This window comes from Diceros bicornis, chromosome 29 (genome assembly GCF_020826845.1).
Source record: "Diceros bicornis minor isolate mBicDic1 chromosome 29, mDicBic1.mat.cur, whole genome shotgun sequence".
NCBI lineage: Eukaryota > Metazoa > Chordata > Mammalia > Perissodactyla > Rhinocerotidae > Diceros > Diceros bicornis.
Window position 1 is genome coordinate 9,020,562 of NC_080768.1, and position 26,334 is coordinate 9,046,895.

The following is a 26,334-nucleotide window of genomic DNA, read 5'->3' on the forward strand; positions in this document are numbered from 1 at the left end:
TATTTGTGTATGTGTCTATATATATTTACAGAATATGCTAAATAATTTATTACATTCTTGTATTATGTTCAGCCAAGATGGAAACGTTATTTAAAACATTTCTTCATAACTTCGATTCTGTAGAAGTTTTATAAGGTACATATAAATACAAAATATTTTTCAGTGTTTACTTTAGTTAAAATAGGCTTATTTTTTCCATCAGGTTTAACCTGCCACCCAAGCCGCCCCTTCACCATGGCCTCTTGCTCCCGGGACTCTACAGTGAGACTCTGGTCATTAACACCTCTAATCACGCCTTTACAAATAAATATTCTGGCAGACAGATCTTGGGAAGAAATTATCGGGAACACTGGTATTGAAAATATACATGAATTAGATTTTATTTTTAAATTATATTTTCTAAGCAGTCTTTTCTCACTGAATTATGTCTGTTCTCCAGATTATGCTGTAGAGCAAGGCGCTCCTCCTCTTTTGTGTGGTAAAGTGTCAAGAGATATTAAACAGGAAATAGAGAAACTAACTGGTAATCCTCGAGTGGAAAAGCTAAGATGGTTTTCAGAGTGTTTATCAGTAAGTATTATAGGATTGAAATGTGAACATTTTCCCTTTGGCCAAAATGAATCATTACAATGATTGTCATTAAGTTGTCACATTTTTACACGTATCATCCCAATTCACTGGGTCCCTCTGAGCATAATCTGTATAGTGTAAGGCAGCAAATGGAAACCAGAAACAATAAATGAGATAAAGTTATTATTTTATCTTTCAATTTAGATATGCCTGCATTATATTTTTGAAGCTGCGAAATGCTGTGGGGTTTTTAATTCATTCCTATATCTTTGGTCATTCGACTTCTTAGCCTCCAGGTGGCAGTGACAACTTATGGAATTTAGTTGCTGTGATAAAAGGGCAAGATGATAGCTTACTTCCGCAGAACTACCGTAAAGGAATAATGCATCTGAAACATCTGATTCAATTTAGAACGGTAAGTAAGGTATGCAAATATGATGTACTCAAACAAAAATTATTTTTGCCTTTTCACTATTAAAATATAAAAATTATCTTTAAAAGTGTATATAATTAGAGTTGGTAGACTGAAATAAGCGAACATTGGGGAGATAAATTTTCAGTGAAAACCAGTCATATGAGTATGAATTGTTTGAGAACAGATTAAGGCAGCCATTGTTTTCTTAGGTTGAATCTCATGAAATTCTTCAAGGGTCACTTGGAACTCCTGGAAAGGCTTTACGCTTATCCTATTACCAGATGATCATGACATATGGACTGCTCTGAGTTTAGTCTCAGAGGCCTAATAGGCTGTATTGTGGGACATGTTTTATTAAAACTGATCATATTATAGCTCTTAACGAATTTCAATACAAAATTGTTAGTTACTTTTTGCCCGGAGCGATATCCAGTACCAACAACAAATGAGTCCTGGGTCCAGAAAGAAGAAATAGCTTTTATATTTGCAGTGAACTGGCAATGGTTATCTTAACCCTTAGAGCATGGAGAGGATTGTGCCAGGGATGTGGATTTGATGGTCATGAGAAACAGTTATTTTCATAAAGAAGAAGTACTTTCTTTAATTACAAAGTTAACACCCAGTGACGATAATGGTGACCTGTTGACAGTGTAGGAGCCAATTAGAATGAGCCAGTAATTTTTTATTTATATTAGGGGCCTTTATATATTGTCTCACCAGTTGTAGGTCATGTTATCACTCACTACCTTTTGGCCTCTGGACTTCTATATAACCACAACTCCCGGTGAGTTTTAAGGACAATGGGATTTAGCTTCTCCTAGAGACATATCCAGTCTCTACTCCCCACTGACACCAAAATATTATGTTTAAAGAGGTATCATATTTTATAGAGAAAAAGTATTGATTTTGAAAAATATTTAATTTCCAGTGCTATATGCTTTTAAAATATGTATCCATATAATGCTTTTATGATCATCTGCTATCACCAGCTCTTGTGTAACAAAATTTAAAAAATTTTGTTTTCTTTTCAACCAGTCTGAAGCCCAAGAACTAACAACAGTCAAGATGTCTAAATTTGGTGGTGGTATTGGTGTGCCTACTAAAGAGCAGAGGCTGAAGGCAGCTGCTGAGATACACTTGAGATTAGGACAAATTCAGAGATATTGTGAACTCATGGTTGAACTTGGAGAGGTAATATGCTATTAAAGCAGAATTAATGAATTTAACAAAGTATTCTAAGTGTTAGTTAAATGCTAAATATTAAGCTTCTCTTTTTCCAGAGCTAATTGGTTTTCTGCCAATCTGGTATCAGGTGTATACCTCAGAACAGTAGTTATCCAAGTGAGATCCCTGAGCTAGCAGCTTCAGCATTACTGGGAGACTTGTTAGAAATGCATTTCCCACCCCGAACCTGCGGAATTAGAAACTCTGAGATGGAGCCCAACATTCTGTGCTTTTATAAGCCCTCCAGATTATTCTCACAAATGCTAAACTTTGAGAACCACTGCCCTAGGCTGGACTTTTTGATTCCTAAAAAACATCTATGATGGCTAATTTGCTCACAGTGGACTCCCCTTGCTAACACTATTTGTCATGACTAAATCTCACACTGGCCAGAAAAAGGATTTCCACTGAGGATCATCCGGTGAAGGATGCTCCTAAGGCACATCCTGATTTTTATAGGGGACTGAATCAACAACATAGAATTTTCAGAAAAGGTTAGGATGAATCTATCCTATTAAAATTCAGCATAGTGGTTACCTTTGTGAGGTGGGGGTGACTAACATGGAGCAAAAGGGGGAAGGGGCTTCTGTTTCTTGATCTGGGGGCTGGTTACATGAGTGTATTCAGTTTTTAAATTGTAAAAATTTAGTGAGTTTTTCATTTTTCTGCATGTGTATTTTAGTTGAACAAAAATTCTTCACCCCTCCAAAAAAAAAAAAAAAAGATTAGAATGACATGGACTCATTTCATTGTATACTATTTTTGAAAAGCTCTAGGTTAATTTTATAATTACCAAGCAGGATATTAAAAATACTTATAAATAAAAAAAAGTAAAACTAAACAATAAAGTATTACATTAAAAGATATCAAAATTAAACTTAACTCACCTTTTTATTTCCCCATACATTAGAAACAATGAATTACTGCTTAACCTAAAATAATAAAGTGTACCATTTAAAAATGTTATTGAGGGGCCGGCCCAGTGGCACAGCGGTTAAGTGCGTGCAGTCCGCTTCGGCGGCCTGGGGTTCACAAGTTCAGATCCCGGCTGCGGATGGATGCACTGCTTGTCAAGCCATGCTGTGGCAGCGTCCCATATAAAGTAGAGGAAGATGGGCACGGATGTTAGCCCAGGGCCAGTCTTCCTCAGCAAAAAAGAGGAGGATTGGCATCGGATGTTAGCTCAGGGCTGATCTTCCTCACAAAAAAAAAAAAAAAAAATATATATATATATATATATATATATATATACACACACACACACACACATATACATATAAATTAAAATTTAACCTATTATTTTCAGGCTAACTACCAATTTTTTAGCCTTAATTACAGTAGAAATCTACTGTTTTGGAAAGCCTTAATAAAAATGAAATTTTGGTTCATCTAGTGGTATTTCAGAATATTTTCTCCTCAGTTCCCTTCATTGAAATCCATATTTTCGAATAACAGTCACAATTATCCTTGACTAAACAATGAACTTATTTAATAGTAGTCTAATTTTTAGCATATGAAGACAGGTATTATTAACTATAAAGGAAGAAATGAAAGTAAATAAAATTTATAAAAATGAGTAAGGAAAGAATAAAAAATAGAAATAAATGTCATATTTGTTAAATGTAACAGTGAAATAAAAATTTCAGCATGTATTATTTTGAACATAGAATACCACAGAACAAATTACTCTGATATTGTGTTAGAAGATGAGTTAATGTATTTTCAAGCTACATACTTTAGTTACTATCCCTTCCCCCCACCTCCTTCCCTCTTTGTATCTCTCTAGATTTGGGATTTTCCCTGCTAAATAATGGAATTTACATATTTTATTTTAAAATATGGTAATATTTATATTCTATTATACTTTATTCATAGAGTACAAAATTATTGGTGGAAATGCAAACACTCTAAAAACTTGCATTATAAATATGAGTTCATTTAAAAAAAGTCTGTTAAGAATTAGACAGTATAATCAAAATAGATATGTTTCTGCTTTTCTTTTCTTCCATTCCAGTGGGACAAAGCCTTATCCATTGCACCAGGGGTCTCTGTGAAATACTGGAAGAAGTTAATGCAGAGGTAATGCGATGTACAAATAGGTGTTTTAAAATATGTTAAAATAGAAGCAGTATATAAGTATGATGGTAGCTTTTGAAATTTTTTACTCTTATGTTGTTTTAAATAATAATTGACTTTTATTTCTACTGATACACTAAATTAAACAAATCGGTTACAAGTCATTTTGGTGTTCTTATATTTGCCCAACATCTGGTAAAGACAGTGGAAGGCAAACTTCCCCATGTCAATGGAGGAATGATAGATCAGTAAACATAGTCATTAGTTAATATATTGCTATTGAAATATAAGTGGTAAGATTTTCTAAAGGTTGCCAAAAGTTTGTGGAATAGTTATTCTATAAATAATCTCAAGAATTCTCTCTGTAGACACTAATTCCTACCATTTTCCGTCCACGGATATAAGGGAAGTACTGATGATAAAGAAGAGTTTTACCACTGAGCAGGCTTAACTAGATGTCCTTGTTCTAGAATGTAATAAACAAATATCTGAGATGTATTAGTTTCCTAGGGCTGCTGTAACAAAGTACCACAAACTGGGTGGCTTATAACAACAGAAATTTATTCTCTTATAGCTCTGGAGCCTAGAAGTTCGATATCAAGTTGTTGGCAGGGTTGGTTTCTACCGAAGGCTCTGAGAAAGAATCAATTCCGTGCTTCTCACCTAGCTTCTGGTGGTTACCGGCAATCTTTGGCTTCTGTTGGCTTGTAGACACGTCAGTCCAGCTTCTGACTTGTCTTAACATGGCATTATTCCTTGTGTGTCTCTGTGTCCAAATTTGCCTCTTTTTGTAAGGACACCAGTCATATCGGATTTAGGGTGTACCCTAATCCAGTATAATTCTATCTTAACTAATTACATTGGCAAAGACCCTATTTCCAAATAAGGTTACATTCACAGATACTATGGGTTAGGACTTCAGCATATCTCTTAGGGGGACGCATTTCAACCAGAACATAAGACTATTCTCTATTCTATTCATTCATTCTTTCATTCATTCATTCATTCAAATATTTATTTAGTGCTCACTATGCTCCCATCACTGTGCTAGACCTGTAGGGTACTGTTTAATGAGTAATCACTTTGCTTCTGGTATTAAAAATGAAAAGTTTTGATTTTTCTTTTATGTAACATGGCTTAAAAAAAAATTCAACTGCAACTCATATGTACAAATAAAAATGAATCAGAGGCTGAGCGTGAAACCCAGAAGGATTAATGCATTTGCCATGGGAGAGCAGACTGTCCCCGCGCCTACTTTCCCAGCAGTAAGTTAAGCAGGAGGCTGTCTCCAGCCCTTAGACCGTCATCTCGCCATCCTAAACTCTAAGAATCCCGATTCTGAGTTCCTGTACCCTCACTCCACCATTGCGAATGTTACCTCTCCCACTGAAACTTTAAGTCAAGTTAGCAGAGGATATTTATTTCACAAAACAATTTTGTTTCAGCCTCTGCAAAAACTCTATTTCAGTTATCTTTGAAAACCAACACCTGATTTTCTCTGCTCCTTAGTTCACATGGTGGTCGGAAATTGGTCTCCCCACAACTCCAAAGTTTATGTTTTATGGGTCCAGCCATTCAGAGAGATGGATTGGCAGTCTCTCAGTCCTAGTCTCAAACACCCAGAAAGGGAATATTGTTTCTAAACAGCTATAACAAGGAAATCAGGGTCACACGGTAAAAACAGAGCTGTTGGGGAGAACCCCAGTGGCGCTATCAATTGGAGATTGTTCACAGTGAGCTGGGCAAACAACATAAAAAGTGTCTGCTATACCTACCCGAAGATTGGCAACTGAAATGTAGTTTAAGGCAAATGCCAGCATAAAGTAAATATACCAGATTAATTGTCAACAAAACTGAAGTTAAACATTAAGAGTGGAGTTAACTAGGTTGATCATTGAGAAAGTGCCTCGGACTTCGATAGAGGAACAGAGACAGGGGGCTGGCCCGGTGGCGTAGTGGTTTAAGTTCGTGCATTCTGCTTCGGCAGTCTGGGGTTTGAGGGTTCGGATCCTGGGCATGGACCTACACACCACTCGTCAAGCCGTGCTGTGGTGGCATCCCATATAAAGTAGGGGAAGATTGGCACAGATGTTAGCCCAGGACCAATCTTCCTCAGCAAAAAAAAAAAGAAAGAAAGAAAAACAAACAGACAGGTAGTGATGGATGCAGAGAGAGACAGACAGACACACATGTAGTCTTCACAGTGTCCAAGATCAGGATCCTCTTTCTCCCTCACATCTGGAACATGATTTTTCTTTAAACTACCTTGCTTTGGGCACTTACAATATTCTGCATTTTATTACAATATTTATGTTCTTGTATTATGCTTTTTAATGATTTTTAAGTTACTTGCATTTAGAGGCTCTCTATTCATTGTTGTGCTCCCTAAAACATTTAAAATTCTTGTCTTTAATAAAGTAGACACCCACATATTTATTAATCCAATTGAGGGTAGATATTCCATCACACATATCTAGTTTACAACTTATTTTCATAAAAACATATTACTCATTTTAATAGATAAGCTATATTAGTTTTAAGACTTGAAATTTTCAGTGCATTGAAAATATATAGTGTTCTAAGGGAAAACAAGTGCCTATAGTATTTATTATTTTAGAAAACTTTTATTTGTCTTCTATATAGATTTGCTTATATAATCTGTCTTTTTAAAAAGTGATATGCGAAAGGGCTTTATGAAATCTGCTGAAAAGTTTAGATATTTAGCTATTTCAGAAAATCTCAGTCCAGCTGAGAACCTCGAAATTAGTGTATTGAAAAAAAAATTGTTCTTCTTTTATTAGGAGAGCTGATCAGTTAATCCAGGAAGATAAGGATGATGTCATTCCATACTGCGTAGCCACTGGTGATGTGAAGAAATTAGTCAATTTTTTTATGTCAAGAGGTCAGCTTAAAGAAGCTCTGCTGGTTGCACAGGTAGAACCATGTGGTTACACAAGCTGCATACACTGGTGGGTGGGCGTGTGGAAGGGAGGAGATTGTGTTGACTGGCTCGCCTTCACATGATTGACAAAGTCATAGATGGCTTGGCTTCTGCCCACCTCCCGGCCTTTTTCTCGACGTTTCAGCCACACTACCTGCTCTGGTCACACTGAACTTAGTTTAGATCTTTAAATGTACAAGCATCTCTGAACTCTGACCTTTTCTATGCCGCTGAATGTTATATATGCTTGAGCAACATTTTCCAGTATCCATTTACTTAAAGCTTCACGTTGATACTCACAATGGAGTTCACATTTTTTTTTTACAAATTCCAAGGGTATCTTCAAATTGTAGTGTAAATCTCTAACATGATTTAAGTATACTTTGCTCAAAGTAATATTCTGAAATTGGTCACCTATTAACAATTAGCTAAAGATTAATTAAAGATCTCATTAAATTCCAGGCTGCTTGTGAGGGAAATATGCAAACCTTACATGTTTCTACACCTAAAGGGTCTTCATATTCTGATGATATCTACAAGGAAGACTTTGATGAGTGAGCCATTTATTCTTTGTTTGGGGTCAATATTTCATGGTTGGTTTCTCTTTAGGGGTTTTCAAGGGCCATGGAGTTCATCCTTCTTTGTGTACAGAGGACTTGGCTGGCTCATGTCCTCAACTGCATGTCTCACCACCATCTAGCGCCTTCACAGCACCCATTTCTGGGTGAATAGGGAAATGTCAGGCATATAGATGCAGCCTACACACATTTTATATAGCTTCCAGGAAAGCAAAATGCATTTCAGTAGAGAGATCGCAAATAAAGCACCTAAATACTTAAACTGATCAATTAATGTTTCTCTGTAAAGTCAGTATAGATAATATCACAGAAACATAGTTCATAATCCCATGATCTGGCATTAGTATCTAGAATAATATTTAGGCCTCTTAGAGAAGAAATCCAAATAGTTATGTTTTTAAAAGAAATGGAAATTAGAATTCTTCAGCCTTTTGACCTTTTTTCAATCTAATAATCTACCTTCCCCTGCCTCATTTACTGGCTGCTATTATTGCCCTAGAAAATAGGATATTTAAACTTTTAGGACACTTATGGATCATAAAATGTTAAGCAAATAATGTGTTGGAACTAACATATTTCTTCCTGGTTCTTTGCCACTATTCTCGGCCGTTTCTAAACTTGGCATTTTAAAGATCTAACATACACTACCCACATTTTGGTTACCACCTAAATTTTGAAAAGTTTCACTTCAATCTCTAATTCTTATAAGGTTAACTGCCCCTATAGCTGAGTCATACATTATGCCATGTAGGATGATAAATTTTGAAAATTAGATTTTTCTTCTGACAATTGGGGGGCAGGGGGTTGATCAGCTCATCTATTAAGAAAGACTGCTTTCCTAATTTTTCCCCCCAAATCAGGCTTTGTACCTAAATCAAGGATATCAAATTAAATCCTATTTGATCCCTTAATCAGCTTGTTAGCAAAGGGCATTAGTTCACTTTCATGATTGAATCTTTGTATTTGTGTAGAATATATATTCTTTTTCTCTCTAGCCTCCTGCACAAAGTCAGCAAAGAACTGGCAGAATGGTATTTTCAGGATGGACGAGCAGTCCTAGCGGCATGCTGCCACCTCGCTGTAGATGATATTGAGGTATGACATTTCAAATTGGTTTATGTGGATGAAGAGCTCTTAAGATGTGTCCTGGTGTTTGAGGGAAAAAAAATATGATGACTTCCTGTGTACGATCTGCTTTTGCATGCTTTGCACACCGGAGTATTTACGTGCCTAATAAGCACACACAAACTCTACAGACTATCAGATCTTTTTTATTTATTTGTTTATTTTTGTCACAAGATACACATTTGTAACAACCTTACTCTAAGTATTTCATCGTGTATGAGAAGCAGTAGTGTGGTAAAGGGAAAAATTGCTAGACATGGTCTCAGAATACCTGGCTTTTGAAAGCACTTATTTTTAAGTATACTTGAGCATATTCTTCACAAGTTATGTTTTTAAGGTATTTCCCATTTGACCCACTAGTGTAATAAGGAAAATATTAAGTAAAGATTCTATAAGTATAGATGATATTTTACATATATCCTTAGATATATTGATTTTAGGGAATAATTGATAATCATTGTACACTATTGAAGAAGCTTTCAAGGATTTACGTTTTTTCCAGATAGACTGAAGGACACGTTGAGGATATTGCAGAGAGACTGTTAGTCATTAATTACAAAAATATGAGCAAATGTTCTAAACTCTTAAATTCTGACCTTATGAAATTCCCGGTGTCTCTTTATCAGCTTTTCCATCTGAAAATTGCAGTTGCTCTTGCACAAGGCCTTTGTAGAAATACTGCATTCAATATTTTATAAGAATAATTGATTATAGGTCAATACAGCCTTATCTACTTTACGAGCTTGGCGGGGAGCGATGATCCTACCCAGCACCTGTGGGACTGACGACGTTGTTTTCTTCTTGAGCAAGCTTGCTATGGCGTACCTGATTCGTGGGAATGAGCTGGAGTTGGCCGTCTGTGTGGGCACAGTCCTGGGAGAGGCTGCGGCACCGGCAACCCACTACGCCCTAGAATTATTGGCGAGAAAATGCATGATGATTTCAACATGGTAAGAATTTCTGAATTCAAAGAATAACTTTATAGTGATGGAATACATTTTTTGACTATTGTAAGTTGCATTTGATAAGATGTGTGTTGGCGTGATAATGTCTTGGGAGGAAATGGTGATGTGGGAATGAAGGAATGGTGAGAGCTATCATGGTTCTGTAATGAAATCCACCATGGCCTATTCTGAAGTAGCCCAGTTGTAATTCCATAATATTTTAAGCACATAAAGCATCATGAGACAATAAATGTGCCCTTGTTAGGATTATCGGGACACATCCCCACATTTTAAATTCTGCGTATCTACACTCACTCTTCTCGGGTTTTGTGTCTTAGTTTAAGGTTTGGAAAATAAGGTTACTTTTCTAATGTACAGTAGTAGATGGTTTAGCTGAAGATGTGGAACAGGCCATTTCCCCAGACTCGGGCAATACTCTAAGGGATAGACCCTGGAAAGTCCCTGAGTAACCTGGAAATCCAGGTCAGAGCAGTTCTCGCTCGCATCTGCAGAGCCCTGTTCATAGGGCAGGCAGTCCTTCACTATGGAGGCACCTTCAGGAAAGATATGATGCTGTCACTCAGTAGATGTTTGTTGAATAAAGGTGATTTTAGACTTTTTATCTTCTCTTTTCCCCAATACTTAGAACCTCAAGAAGTTTCTAAATAAACTTGTTTATCAGGACTTTCACCTGTCCCCGTATAAACCCCATGCACACACGCACCACTCTTAAGATGGAGCTATGCAGGCTCCACTACTGAACACTGCAGATAGTAATAACAATAATGACAGCTAACTAGCACTTCTGTACTGCTCTCTGTGTGCCAAGCACTGTTTTGAGCACTTTACATGTAGTAACTCACTAGATACTCTGCAGTAGATATGGATTTGCCTCAGGTCTCTGTGCATGGTAGAGCCAAGATTCAAAGCTACATAAACTGGCTTCAAAGTTTGCACTTTTAGCTGCTGTCTTAATTCAGGCTACTATAACAAAATACCACAGACTGGGGGGGCTTATAAACAACAGAAATTTATTTCTCATAGTTCTGGAGGCTGAGAAGTCCAAGATCAAGGCACTGACAAATTCAGTGTCTGAGGAGAGCCGGCTTCCTAGTTCATAATCAGCCGTCTTCTCCCTGTGCTCACATTGCGCAGGGGTCAGAGAGTCTCTGTGGCCTTTTTTATCAATCTCTAATCACTAACCATTCATGAGGGCTCTGCCCTCATGACCTAGTCACCTCCCAAAGGCCCCACTTCCGCATACCATCATATTTGGGGTTAGGTTTCAACATAGGAATTTTGGGGGGACAAACACTCAGTCTGTGGCAGCTCTCACACTATACCACCTCCTTAACTGAGGCTAACTCGGAAAAAGAGCAACACTGTCCATTCTCCTTTTCTGTCTGGATCTGGGGGCTTTATAGTAAATCAGGAATCTTAGAATTATTCTAATTTTTAATATCTTACAGTGATATCAGACCTCCCTACCCCTACCAAAATGTAGTGGTACCCCACCATCAGACTTAGACTTAAATATATTTAGTGCTGACCATCCTTTGAGAGTACCCAGCTTTCCCTCTGTCAAGCACTGTGGTAGTCAATTACATGGTTACCCCAACTTGCCCTAGACCCATCCCAAAGCATGAGGTCTCACACAGATTATTTATTCACAAAGGTGACTGAGTCCATGCTAAAAGTCATCATCTAATCTAAATAAAATGCGATTTTTTTTTAAAGTAAAGGTACAAAGTAGCAAAACATAAATAGAAATTACATTTAACAGAGGTTTAAAAATCTTTCAACTGACTATATGTCTTAGTTACTTTTAATGTAAAACAAATTTCTGTTTCCTTGTACTTCCTCCCAAGAGTTTTCCTTTATATATCCATAGTTATGGATATGTAAGTTCCATATATCCTGATATATATGGAATTTATGTCTCCAGGATAAAGTTCAAATTCTGAAATATATGGTGCTGATCAGGTTTATTTCCAGGTGAAATCTATAATCCTCATGGCTATTAGTAGAGCTCCACAAATTAAAAAAATAATAATTGATAGCTGCATAATTTCAAGAGAATGTGCATAATTGTATAAACCAAGAACACTACATCTTTTCCATTTATTGGTAAAAGTTTGCTTCTTCTTGGTTCTCATTGCTTATTCGTGGTATTCATATTCAAAATTATTTTCTTTTTAGCTTCCCATCTGTTGGATACAGGTATTATGTAGTTTTATGAAACTGTTTAGCTTTAAAAATTCATGTATTATTTTATTTTTAGAATACCAACTCTATATTAAGATATGATCATTAACTGCCTTTGCTTTATTGTTTTACAGAATGGCAATTCATTCATGTACTTTGTAGCTTATAAAACCTAACTCCAAAGTAATGATAACAGTCCCTATAACCTAGGTACAAAATCACTAATGATTTTATACTTAAAGCTTGTGTAATAAATGAACTGTGGCTTTCTACAGTACAAAATAAGAGCTGACTCAGCTAAGCGACTTAAAAAACCTGTTCTGATAGTGAAATTTAGGAGTTTAGATCATTTGGTTGGTCTATATCATTACATATATGTACATTTTCCCCAACTGGTATACTGAATTTTTAATAAATAGTACATTAGACTAAAGAGTGAATAAAATTAGCTAGCATTGCTGTAAATTTCACTATAGGATATAATTCTATGGTAAGAAAGTCAGATTTTTGTCTGTAGTTCATAGAAGTTTGAATAGAGTTTTAGCACAGCTATTTTGCATGCTGTAAATGATGATTTCTGTATTCACATGGACGTTATTGAAAACTGCTATTAAATGTTGGTGTCAGAAAACAAAGCCATTTGTACTTTTTAGTAGAAACAGATGAGTTACTCAAATTTGGAACTTGGGAAAACACTCAAAGACTTACCTGCCCTATGATGATAGAAATTTGACACACATGAATCATCTCTATTCCTGCTGTATACTCACTATATTCTTGATTAAACATCTCTTAATGTTAAAAATAATTTATTTACATAAATGACCAATGTAGATTTTACTGAAGACTTCACAATAAGGGTGAAGGAGGATTTTACTCTCAGAGTCCACAGCACACCTTTCATAAATTCACATGCGAAATATTGCCTATTCTAAAGTCATGCCTTGTGTATATATGTCAGTTTCTTGAAAATTGAATAATAACATCTTGAATCATTAAAAATTAGTGTTTCCTCAGTTATGATGCATTCAATCAAAAACTTTTCACCTTGTCGTTCTTAAAAAGGATTTTGTACACAATATTTTGATGTAAAGCTGTTATGTCCATACAATTTTTTAAGTGCCTTATATATGTATTTTTTTGATTGTCCCTGAGCTAACATTTGTTGCCAATCTTCCTCTTTTTGCTTGAGGAAGATTGTCCCTGAGCTAACATCTGTGCTGATCTTCCTCTATTTTGTACGTGGGACACCAACACAGCATGGCTTGACAAGTGGTGTGTAGGTCCACACCTGGGATCCGAACCTGAGAACCCTGGGCCGCCGAAGCGGAGAGCACGAACATAACCACTATGCCCCCAGGCCAGCCCTAAATGCCTTATTTTAAAATTATTTATCCCATTGATTGAATCTTTAAAAAGTAAATCAGAAAATTGCCTTTCTATCTTTGATATCCACCTAAAGTTTAAGAAATATGTAGAATACCCCAAATTCTAAACTTAAAATATCTAAGTATTCTAGTAGCTTTAATGAGCTGGCTATTACAATTGTCCAGTGTTGGCAAGCATAACAAAGTTGATGAGAATTAGCTTTCACACATTTGCTTATAATTCCCTCCAAAGAACATATCTACTACTACTTAGTTTGGTTAGAGAATTATTCTATAATACAAAATGAATTGTAAATATGTAGACTCAGTTTAAATTTTTAAAAAATATTTAGGAATTTCATAATTCATTTTTCTTTCATGCCCTTTGGTTTCTATAATCTACATTTAGAGGAGTTTCATAATTAAACATGAAATTAGTACTGTTTATGTAAAGAGAAAAGCAAGAGAGGTAATAAAGTCTTCTTCCTTTGAAATTGTCCTAAATGTTATTTTTAGATTTTTTCCTCGTTGACGTTTCCCCTTTGTTATGTGAATAGGAATTTGGCAGCCGATCTTCTCCTGCTGACTCCTGATAATGAACTACAGTTGGTAAAACTCTGTGCTTTCTACCCAGGGTGTACTGAAGAGATAAATGATCTTCACGAGAAGGTATGCTGACGATGTTAAATAGTCTAGTTCGGAATGCAGTACTAATTGAACTAACTTTAGGTTCCAGCAAATAGAGATGCATTCAGAGAACCAATTATATGGTCCCTTTAGGGCTCTTTTATAAATACAGCAAAAATGATAACAATAAGAAATAACATTGAACTTCTACTGTATACTTGGAACTGTTCTAAAATTTCACATATATTTGTATTTTACTCAATTCTCATGAAACCTTGAAAAGCAGGGGATATTGTTCTTATTTACAAAGAAAGTGAACTCAGGGAAAGTAGGGAACTTGCCTGAATTAGTTAATGGTGGAGTGAGTGAGAACTGCAACTTCAGCATCTCTTATTCCCAATCCCAAGTCCTTCCCACTGCACCACCTCGCCTCTTAGGGTTCACGTATGCTTGCTTTTTAAAAATAGACAATTTAGGATCTTTACAAGAATTAATGAAGTTTTTTTTGGAGGGGTAAATCACTTTTTTATTATGCTAATGTGCATACAATTATTGCCATCCCTACAGAATGCCATGATGTAAAGATGCAAATGGATAGAGCTCCAGACTGGGTCCAGTACCATGGGCGGTAGAAAGGTGTCGTGGGTGGAGGGAAGCACTCTGGACCGGGTGTCAGAAGACCTCTGTTTCAGTTCTCATTTCCTCTCTAACCCTTTGTTTAACCCTGGGCACTCCTTTTAGCCGCTAGAGTTCAGTTTCTTCATTTCAGAAGCTGTTCTTCTTGGTAGAAGAAATACTGGAGAGGCCACATTCATTGTTTCTGTCTGAGGCTCAAGGATAGTTTCTTTTTCTTTTTTTGTTTTTTCTGCTGAAGAAGATTCGCCCTGAGCTAACATCTGTTGCCACTCTTCCTCTTTTTTTGCTTGTAGAAGATTAGCCATCAGCTAACATCTATGCCAGTCTTCCTTCACTTTATATGTGGGTCACCACCACACATGGCTGACGAGTGGTATAGGTCCACACCCAGGATCTGAACCCGCAAACCTGGGCCGCTGAAACAGAGCACGCTGAACTTCATCACTACACCACGAGGCTGGCCCTTGTTTTTTTTTTTTTTTTAACTTTATGGTAGCTGGGAAGTCTAAGATTAGACACCAGCAGACTCATTGTCTATGAGGGCTTGCTTCCTAGGCGGCCATCTTTTTGCTGTAACCTTACGTTACATGCATTATTCTAAAGTGCTTTAAAAAAAATACTTCTTTGCAGGATATATGAATTTGTGTACCAAGATTATATATAAAAACAACCAAAATATCCAACCATAGGGAGATTGTTTATGTAAATTGCAATACATTTCAGTGCTGTTAATCCATTAAGAAGATCATGAAGTTCTGTTTTTATTGACATTGCTAGGTGGCTATAAAATAGTTAAATAAAATGCAGATTATGAAACTATGCACGTGCCATATGACTTTCATTTTGAAAATAACTGTGAACATTTTAATTTTATTTATAGCATATTTAAGAAGATATGTATCTTTTTCTTTTAAGAAAAAGATAAAAGTAAAACATTTTCTTTTTTATTTATTTATTTATTTTTTTGTGAGGAAGATCAGCCCTGAGCTAACATCCATTGCCAATCCTCCTCCTTTTTATTCCCCAAAGCCCCAGTAGATAGTTGTATGTCGTAGCTGCACATCCTTCTAGTTGCTGTATGTGGGATGCGGCCTCAGCATGGCCGGAGAAGCGGTGCGTGGTCAGTGCGCGCCCAGGATCCGAACCGGGGCCACCAGTAGCGGAGCGCGCTCACTTAACCACTAAGCCACGGGGCCGGCCCGGTAAAACATTTTCTCATTTTTAACTCTCAAAATAACAAAATTTTGTTTCACTTATATGAACTTTCATTTTTCCCCAGTGGGTGAGGCCCTTTTCATTCAGCAACGGATGTGTACTGAGTATTGTGTTAATAAAGCTAGACCAAGAGTGTGTGAGTGTGCACGTGTGTTGTGTGCATGTGTGTGTGTGTATGTGAGTACTTGTGGTATCAGGGGAAATGCTGTGAAAGGATAAATGTTCAAAGTTACCAATGGGTTGTGAGATTATGGGTGACTTTTACTTTATACACTTTATATTCTATGAATCATGTTTTATATAAGCTGCACTTTGCTTTTATAAACATGACAAATAAAAGCTATTTTTGTGTTGGAATTAAAATGCATATGGAAGGAAGCAGGAGTGTTTTTTTCAGTTATACTTTACATTTACTGTGTCGTGTTTTAATGTACACTAGCATCTCCTCTGAGGCAAGAGGGGCAGGTGTTAATATCGAGGCTTAGAGAGGCTGAGTACTTGTCTGTGTTTACACAACCATTAGTGATGGGGTGAGAGCAGCACTCACCTCGTCTTTTCATCACACATTCTGAAAGGATATAATTAGACTCTCTGGTCTGACTTTATTAATAACACTTTAGAAAGACTAGTTCGTATGTGTAAAGGTGTTAACAACCGTGGGCAATTTCACAAGTGATACTAAACATTATATATTCAAATATTATGTTAACTCATGTAAATTTTAGAATTTTAAGAAAGGATAAGAACTACAGGGATGGTCATCTTACTCTTCTTACTGTATTCTATTTGAGAATGGAATTTCAGTGGGAACAATTTTTTATTCCCTCTACTTTGAGCATATATCACCATGAAGAAACTGTCTCTATCCAGCGGGGCGCGGCACTCAGCACATAGTACTTGCTCAGTGCATAGCTGGCCTTTGGTGAATAACGATGGGGAAACAATGTGAAATGTCATATACATGAGAACTCCTTTAATTAGTTTGTTGTAATTGTTTTTGAGAGAGAGAGAGATTGAGGGATCTAGAATGTTCAGTTGACCTAACTTTTAAATAACAGAAAATTTGAAACTGTTGAATAAATGCATGAATAAATAAATTGGACAAACCACCTTAGTAGCTTAAGGGGATGTGAAAGACAAGCGAGAGGGAAGAGGGTGACAATCTCAAAGCAGAGGAGATGGACGACCTTCCTGTGGGTGAACCACGTCTTCTGGAGACACAACACAGAATATTTTTGCAGTGGAAGCTGTCTCAGTGGTTGCCAAAGACTGGTGAGACAAAGCCCTGAACCTTGATAAGTGTTGCTCAGAAACAAACCAACAAACTTGAACACTTATGCTTCAAAAATCATGAACATACCAGAATTTGCTCTAAAAGATAACTTAATTCCTGCCTACATCATGGATGCAGAAGAACTTACCTGAAGGAGGAGTAGACGCTCAGTTTTGCAGAAAAAAAAATTATTTGAAAAAATGAGGAGTATTGCTTTTCATTTTACAGTAATGAGATTTCACAGGCTCAAAATCTCCACTTGGTGGCATTTCAGAATGTCAAAGCTAAAAACTTTTAGAGCTTGTACATTTTGTGCCTTTTTGCTTGAAATAAAGTTGCTTTGTCTCAAAGGCCAAGTGAAATTAAATTACCACGTAGAGGACACGTAAGGGTGCACCTTTTATGATTTCTACATTTAATGTAGTTTTTTTTTTTTTTCCTTGAGGAAGCTTGGCCCTGAGCTAACATCTGTTGCCAATCTTCCTCCTTTTTTCTCCCCAAAGCCCCAGTAGATAGTTGTATGTCATAGTTGTACATCCTACTAGGCTCTATGTGGGAAGCCACCTCAGCATGGCTTGATGAGCGGTGCGTAGGTCTGCAGCCAGGATCCGAACCGGTGAACCCCGGGCCACTGAAGCGGAGCGTGCCAACCTAACCGCTACTCTACTGGGCCGACCCGTTAATGTAGTTTTTGACGCTGGTCAGTACATTTGTTCTAAAATAACTAATCTCAGCATTTTTTGCTAAATTACATTTGCAGGTACTAATTCCAATATCACAATCAGGGCAATTTACTTCCACCTCTTTTATTAATTATTTGTGTGATGAAAGACTGCTGACTCATTAGGTAATACCCTATTTATTGTAATCAGATCTTAAAGGTATTTCCATAAACGTATGCTCTTAATACAAATTATTTCACCTACATCTATTTTGGAAACCTTAATAAGAAAAACATACTAGGCATATTGGAAATATTTACTATGTATACTGTTGCTTTTATCCCTATAAGTTTTAGTAACATTGTCATCAAACCAATTCTTTTCTAGTGCAAGCTACCCCCAGTGGAGGAATGTGTGCAGTTAGCTGAGACAGCCCATACAGAAGGCAATCTATTTGAAACTGTAAAGTATTACTTGTTAAGTCAAGAACCTGAAAAAGCCCTTCCTATTGGTATTGACTTCATCAAAGGTAAGTTTCTAGTTGGTAATATAATTTAAAATCTACTCATTTATTTGATCTTTTTATTCATATTGATAATCAGCCTTAAAATCAAGCACTAGCTAGTCTAAATTCAAAAAGGAAAGAGATTTGTAATTATACAGTGTGGGGACCTGAGAGAGGTAAATAGGCAGGTACTTATGATCTAGAAAATAAAGAAGTAGATAGGATTGACCAGAAGAGAATTAATTACATAAGTTAAAAATGGGATGAACAAGTTTTATTAGTACTATTTAGAGAATCGTTTATTTGGTTTTATTTTGCCAGAATGCATCAAGAGTTCAGATTGGACTTTGGATACCATTTACCCTGTTCTTGACTTACTGAGTTATATTCCTACTGAAAAATTAGTCTTGCATACGTGTACAGAGTGAGTACTTTTTTTCCAAAATGTGTAACTGAACCTATGTAGTGTTTCAGAATGGCTATATTATTTTTGGTGTTCAGGCCAAGAAATAAGATCATCTTGGACAGGTAGATGCACTTGCAAAGAGATTACATTTTTATTTGTTATATTCTTAAGAAAAAATATGGAGATCAATTTGAAACAGAAACAATACATCTTAGTTGTCCCACTTACTACCACCCACTGTGTGTAGGTTTATATATGTGTATGCAAATACATACAAACATATACACGCCTGGTTCAAATAGGGCTAATTCAATGCTTTGGGCTGGTTTTGGACCTCAAGTCCTCAAGAAACTAGTGGTCATATCTATTAAATATCCACTGTGTGCCAAGCATGCTAGGCTGGGGGAATGGAGAGAAAGTGCTAGAAAGTAAAAAATAAGACACCATCCCTGAATTCAAATATCACCTAAGGACATTGTTAGCCATATAACTAAAGTCCCCAGAGACTATGCATAATTTGTAATAGAGGCTTTGGGCTATTTTTGTTTTAATGCCCATGTGGAAAGGATGATGCGGCAGCCTGCGAAGCTTTGGCACCTTTCCCCAGCAGGAAACGGAGTGGGTGTTCTTTGCCCTTTCCTAGAGTTTACACCATATGCCAGGAATTCCTAAATCTGACCAAATGAGTTACTTAGGGAGAAATTAAATGAAAAAACAAGAGAAAAACAAGAAGGCAAGAGTTAAATATGATGTAAAAACTTTTATTTTAAATTACAATTCATGTTATAGCATAAATGTCTGAATAGAAGTTAACTGATTAATAAAACATCTAAAAGTTTAGAAAATTTTTGAAGCATATTTTGCTGTAAATGTCACCCATCAAAATATATAGATACAAGTACAATAACTATATATGAGAGTAATGTTCTGCACTTCAAATTATGGGATTAAAAAAATATTCTCTTTCAGATCTCGAAATGAATTGCTCATATTATGTGGTTATGTTGGTGCATTATTGGCTATCCAAAGACAGTACCAAAGCATCATTCCAGCACTTTATGAGTACACAAGGTAAAACAATTTCTCTTCTTTTATGAAATTAGAGAAATTCTTTCACTAAGATGATTAGTCTCTAAGTGTATCATAGAAGGCAGTAAATACATATTGTATGCATCCATTTATTCACTCAGCATGTACTTTGTAACAAAGCGACAATAAACTATATGGATTAGAAATGAATTAGGCTGTAAATGACATAAATCCTAATTCTGGCTTAAACGCATAGGGATTATTGGTCGTATGACAAGACACTTGAGGTAGGCATTCCAGGGCTGTTACAGCTGCTATGGATTCCATCAAGGACCTGCATTCTTCCCTTCTCTTGACCCTGACATTCTTGGCTTCCTTCCTGTTGCTTGAGTTACCTGTGGTTACCAGGTAGCTGCAACCCCTGTCTATTGTGTCTGCATCCTAAGCAGGAGAGAGAGGTGGAGGTGAGAGGATGGAGACCACAGAGGGCAAGACCATTTGATTCCAGAGGAAAGTTCTCCGTGAGGTTGGTGCCTGCATCCTCACTGGCCGGAAGTGTGGAACGCTACCTTTAAAAGATGAGAAGCCGGGTGTCTTGGCTTTCCAATCTCTACAGTAGAAAAAAAGCACAGTAAGAGAGTTTGTGAGTAGCAGGTAGCTCGCTATTTTATATTCAGGCAGAACCTGTCAAATTCATGTGTTTTATGACAGTTCAGTGAACTTCAGCCATTATGCTTAAAACTTGTTATACTCAACAGTAAAATCCAGTGCCTTCCCTAAAAAACCATTATAGGAACAACAGGATGTATCACATGGAATGAAAATACTATTTAAAGAAATATGTTCAGCTGTATATGACTTGGGTGATGGTGAAAGTAAAGAGACAGAAAATGGTCACTTGAAATAATATTAAGAATAAAAAGAAGGCTTTTTATTTGTAAGGCAGGAGAGACTTGAGAGAATGTGTCTAAGTTAAGGGAAACATGTGAGTTTAGAAAGAAATACTTAAGACCACCCTAATTTTAAATAACTCCTCTTACGTCTATGACAGCGGTATCTTTGCTGCCCTGACTTGCTCCTTAGATTGATTCCCCAGCCTGCTCACACCAGATTCCTCAAAGTTGTTCTCTCTGGTTCTCTGCTCTTTCTTTCCCTTTTTTCAGCTCCTCCAGCTCACTCTCCTCCCATGTCTCCACTCCTCTTCTCTCCTCTCTTCTTCCTACACTCTGTCCTTCGGAAACCTCACCATTTTTCTGGCTTCACCCGTCACCTGTGAGTTATGGAGATAACTCACTGTTTCATATTCAGGCCGAGCCTACTCCGAGCTCTTCTGTGTATATCCAGCAGCCTGCTCAACTCCAGCCTTCAACTCAGCCTGCTCAAAATGAAAATCATCCTCCTTCTCAGATCTACTCCTTCTCCTGTGTTCTCTCTTTCTTTTGACAGTGTCATTACATTTCCGTCATCCGGAATTAAATGATCAGGGTCATGATAAAGTGTTTTCCCTCACTGTCAACATCCGATTATTTAGTCAATGCCCACATCCATCCTTTTCTCATTTTCTGTACCGCCATAGCTATGTCTTCATTAGCTCTCACTGGCGGTAGCCCTCATCTGCTCACCCTCCCTCCATCTTTCTCCTCCTGTCCCCCATCCCATGTACTGCTGTTGCATTAGCCCTCCTAAAGCACCACCCTTCTTTAATGCTTTCCAGGTCTCCCCACTGTCTACAGATAATGTTCTAAATCCTTAGCCTTACATTAAGGGTCCACAAAAATTGGGTTCCAACCTTGTCACCCACTGTATCCTTTTATCTGTTCTCTGCTCCGGCCAAACTGAGTTACTTGTAATTCCCTGGACAAATGTAAGCTTTCCCTGATACTTTTCACAGCGTTTCCTCAACCTGTTTCCCCTTGCTTTTTCTCCTTGCTCTTTAACAGTGCTTTACATACAGTAGATCATCAAAATCTACTGGGCAGAAGTACTGTCAAGTGCAAAATTGTGGACAGGAAGCCAGATTATTTAAGGAATTCATTTTGGAGCTATCCACATTCTCAATGAAAAATTTTTATGTTCAGTAATTTTGGGTTGAACAAAATAAGCGCCTGGGGCCGGCCACTTGGTGTAGCAGTTAAGTTCCGCAGCCCAGGGTTTCCTGGTTCGGATCCGGGACACGGACCTATGCACTGCTTATCAAAGCCATGCTGTGGTAGGCATCCCACATACAAAATAGAGGAAGATGGGCATGGATGTTAGCCCAGGGCCAGTCTTCCTCAGCAAAAAGAGGAGGATTGGTAACAGATATTAGCTCAGGGCTAATCTTCCTCAAAAAAAATATAAGCTCCTGATTTGAGATAATATTACTGAAATGTTAGATGTGTGTGGGGGGAGTTATTTATACCTTTTGTCCTCACCAATTCATATCATGTCCAGCAGAGTGACGACGGCTATCAAGAGTAACCATAAAATGTAAATTGCAGAAATGCTTCTTTTACTTCATCTCTAAGGTCTTATGGTCTTTTTCTTTTTACCCCTATTAGCTTTTACTTTCAAATTTCAATTTAGTTCCTTGAAAAACACACTGAGTTTGTAACTTATTCTAGAAACTAAGACTAGTAATTCCTTATCTAAAGCTTCATAATTAATAATAATCATATCTGTTTTCCAGTTTTTATACACAGATGTGATGGATTACTGCTGCTGTTTCACTGCTTCTTTTCACACATCTCTGTCTCTAAAGAATTGAAATCAGCATTTCCATTTTTGGTGCTGGTTGACATTCTTCTCTTCCTGCTCTCTCGCTTGCTTTCTCACTCCTAATATCCATTTTTCATACAGACACACACTGTACCGTACAGTAGCCAGATGTGGCTATTCCTCAACATCTCTTGGCTTGTCTAACCTTTCTCCATACATTATGCAGTTCATTTATTCACCCGCCCACTCACTCAGACTGTCATCCAACCAATATTTATTGAACATCTTTGACTTGCCAGGGACTTAAAGGCTAAATATACAACTGAGCACGCACACACACACGTATTCATGTGTACAGATATATTTTTGAACAATAGTTGTTAAGTCTAAAATTGCAATTATTTAAAATTCATTTGCTTTTTCATGTCTTAGTCTTGGATGTCAGATGTTAATTTCTTTTTCACGTCTCAGTCAGCTATTAAAACGTCGGGAGGTGTCAGTGCCTTTAAAAATTGAACACCTTTCTGAGGAACTGGATGCATGGAGAGCTTGCACGCAGTCCATCAACCGGTGAGTAAATATGATAGAAAGATCAGATTGTGTTACTTAATATTATAGACAAACTTGTTGACAATGTGTATTGTCTCCTTATTAATCTTTGCAGAATAATGAATCTTAGTTTGTTTAGCATCTATCCAGTAATAATTTACAATGCTGTTCTTTTCTGCCTTAAGTCACTTGTTTTACTATAAATTAAGTCTAAAGTTAATTTGCTGTCATCTATAAAGGGGGACTAAATAATCATCAAGGACTGTTTCTAATCTAGACCTCAATAATTTTATGATCCTATAAAAATGAAAATGTAATATCTGTTGAAAATATAGATCATCAGAAGAATCTCCATATACAACCCCTTCTGATTCACAAAGAATGATTTATGCAGCTTTACTAAAGAGACTAAAAGAAGAACCACTCAAAGGAATTATTGGACCAGATTATGTGACTGGATCAAATCTCCCCGGTCATTCTGATATTCACATCTCTTGTCTTACGGGATTAAAAATACAGGTACAGCCTAATGTCAGGCATAAATTGTGCATTTCCATCATTTTTATTTGTTTTATTATTTTTTGAAATGTGTTCTTAAAATAAGCATAGTCTGAATAAAAGTGGGTACCTATAAACAAGCCTGAGGCCTAGTGAGAAAATATTGCCCTTACTCCTTCCATAGTTAGTATAAATAGTCTCTCTCTCCTTAAAATAAATTCACAGAGATAGTCATTGTACTATTATCATAAAAGTAATGCATGTCATAGGTATACTTAGTAACAAATGATTTTGTATACTTAGTAACAAATGTTTTAAAATACATACAGATCACATCCTTAGGGAAATTAAATAAGGAAGATGAAGCAACAATCAACACAGTTACAAATTATTATATCTCAGATTAATTTTAATTTTCTAGTCTCCATTTATTTTTTATAAACACAAAGAAAGTAATTAAAAACTGATGGATGTATAAAATATTATTGATATATTATGCATGTTCTTACATTGACTTACTGAACTTTTAAGCAATTAAAAATTATTGGGATCAATCATGAGGGATGGTGAATTCCCAAGGAATGGTCCCTAATGTACAATCAAAGTAATGATGGTGAATGATGCCAGAGCCTCCCAGTGTGACTCAGGGGTGCCATTATCTCCAGAAAATGGAGAAGCCTTCATCATCTCAGAGCCAGGACTAGTTGTAGGTGTCCCCATGAAGTAAACAAAGGTGAATCCTGATGAAATGCTAATTGAGACTACAGATTCGACTGAAAGAACTCCACCTTCCAGTAATAGTCACATTGTACTCAGTTGATTCTTTTATTTCTTATGTAACTGGCCAATTACATTTCTGATACTGACATGCCAGGCCAATGGAGAAAGGTACTTTTTGGGATAACCACTCAAAATAAATTAAATAGCGTGCTCCTAACGTAAATCCTAACTATAGCTTGACTTGACACTGCAAACTAACTAAGTCTTCAGAACAAATCAATATATTCCAAAAAACGGACAGGACACATAGTTGTATACATGCTTATTATCCACTTATGTTCAGAGGTAAAGAACCGAAGCAGTAAATTCAATAACTTAATTAAGAGCAAAAAACATGATGCAATTTTTAGAATATATCTTGAGTGCCACTCACTGCCCTCTGTGCCATTTCTAGTACCTGATACTTGCGTGTCCCTATTTCCTCTTCGAGTCCTTTTTCTCCATCGAGATAGCCAAGAGACCTAATAGAAATGCTGTCTACCCTCTCTGCACCCAAACCTCTGTTAGGAAAGGATCTACTAATTATCTTAGATAGACTAAGGCACAAATGACTAATTTATATGGAGTGCTACCCTCCCAGGATATTTCTATTTCAACAGAAAATTAATGTGTTCTGGTTATAACTGTGAAATTGTCAAGTACCTGTGAATGGGAAGCTGTTTACTTCACATGATGGATTTTTCAATATTTAGAAATAATTTGCTAACAACAAGCTGAAGCATTTGAAATCATGATCAAAAATCTGATAACTTTAGAACATAATCTAGAAGATAAATGTTTATTCCATTTTGATTTTTTGAATCATGCTTTTCCTTCTAAGAGCTGGGAAATATAGATTGAAAGGTTTTTTTGCATTTAGTTCTTCAGAACCACCCTTGATGTAGAAAATAACTGATGTAACTAAATTATAAATATGCTAGTAAGTCATTTGACTGACGTGATTTTAAATTATGTATACACTTACGCAGCAATATATTTTTCATCTTCTGGAGGGCAGGTTCAGAGTTTCTGGCTTAAATAATTTCCCCAGCTGTATTGACATAGGCTATGTGATTAAAATAGTGAAGTATATTTAAGTCTATTACTAGGTCTTTATAAAATGTTAACTTTGTAGTAATTAATAGATTAACAATACCTATTTAAAGAATTCAAATTATAAAACTAAATTCTATTTTGAAAGACATCAGGGCATAACATTAATATATTTTAAAATGTTTCTACATTTGTTGGCAGTTCAAAAAATCTAATTTTCCTCATATTTTAAAATTTCCTATCAGCATTGCCTAAATATCGCCAGTGGTTTTTTATTAGAGTGATTCTGTGTCTGGAAGTTAAGAAACATGTTGTGAAGTTGTAATCTCATCTTCTCTTTCCTCAACTCTCCCTATGTGCAGGGCCCTGTATTTCTCCTTGAAGACGGGAAGTCTGCTATCTCATTGAATGATGCTCTGATGTGGGCAAAGGTGAATCCATTCTCACCGTTAGGGACCGGAATACGACTCAACCCATTCTGACAGAAGGTTCTTCTCCATGTTTCATTGTTTTTTAAAGACCTTTCGTGGTTAGTCTTACCTAAACCTTTGTTGTCCAAGAGCCAAGGTGGGGAGGAGGAGGAGGGGAGATGGGGAATACCAATTGATTTTATTCATTAACTTCAAAAAATAAAATATTTATGTAAATTTCAAAGAAAAATAGGTGTCTCCTTTATAAAATATAATAGCTATATTTGGGAAGAAGGTCGTATTTAAATTATAAAGGCCTGAATAATTTAAATGAGCATATAAAAGTTTCAGAAAGCACAAAAGGTACCAAAATATTACATTGTTGAAACAATGAAACATATAAAATAGTGCAACATCTAGAATAGTGCTCAACATCCAGCAAGTCCTTAATGAATACTTGAATGACCGAGTATCTCGAAATATCGAAATGTTCAGGTGTGTGTGACTGATCTTCAAGTTAACAAGCACCTATATTGTCCTCTATAAAATGTATAGTAAGCCACTACTTGT

The 26,334-nt window shown here is 36.5% G+C and overlaps 1 protein-coding gene across 5 annotated transcripts in view; it reads left to right on the top strand.

Annotated features, from left to right (window-relative positions):
- Positions 1-25,867, top strand: part of WDR17 (WD repeat domain 17) — an 87,673-nt gene extending 61,806 nt beyond the window's left edge. For 2 of the 5 annotated variants that reach the window (XM_058524928.1, XM_058524931.1), the window contains 17 exons: positions 203-352; positions 440-570; positions 860-985; positions 2,021-2,176; positions 4,224-4,288; positions 7,087-7,219; positions 7,689-7,780; positions 8,800-8,899; positions 9,740-9,879; positions 12,073-12,093; positions 14,003-14,114; positions 18,246-18,387; positions 18,685-18,787; positions 19,739-19,840; positions 22,967-23,065; positions 23,380-23,563; positions 25,717-25,867. In XM_058524928.1, coding sequence (XP_058380911.1) covers positions 203-352; positions 440-570; positions 860-985; positions 2,021-2,176; positions 4,224-4,288; positions 7,087-7,219; positions 7,689-7,780; positions 8,800-8,899; positions 9,740-9,879; positions 12,073-12,093; positions 14,003-14,114; positions 18,246-18,387; positions 18,685-18,787; positions 19,739-19,840; positions 22,967-23,065; positions 23,380-23,563; positions 25,717-25,836 — 1,976 coding nt within the window. In that variant the 3' untranslated portion in view covers positions 25,837-25,867. Of the gene's footprint in view, positions 1-202; positions 353-439; positions 571-859; positions 986-2,020; positions 2,177-4,223; positions 4,289-7,086; positions 7,220-7,688; positions 7,781-8,799; positions 8,900-9,739; positions 9,880-12,072; positions 12,101-13,961; positions 14,115-18,245; positions 18,388-18,684; positions 18,788-19,738; positions 19,841-22,966; positions 23,066-23,379; positions 23,564-25,716 lie in introns of all 5 variants that reach the window. The other 3 variants (XM_058524929.1, XM_058524930.1, XM_058524927.1) reach the window with 2 other exon arrangements.
- The last annotated feature ends 467 nt before the right edge of the window (positions 25,868-26,334 follow it).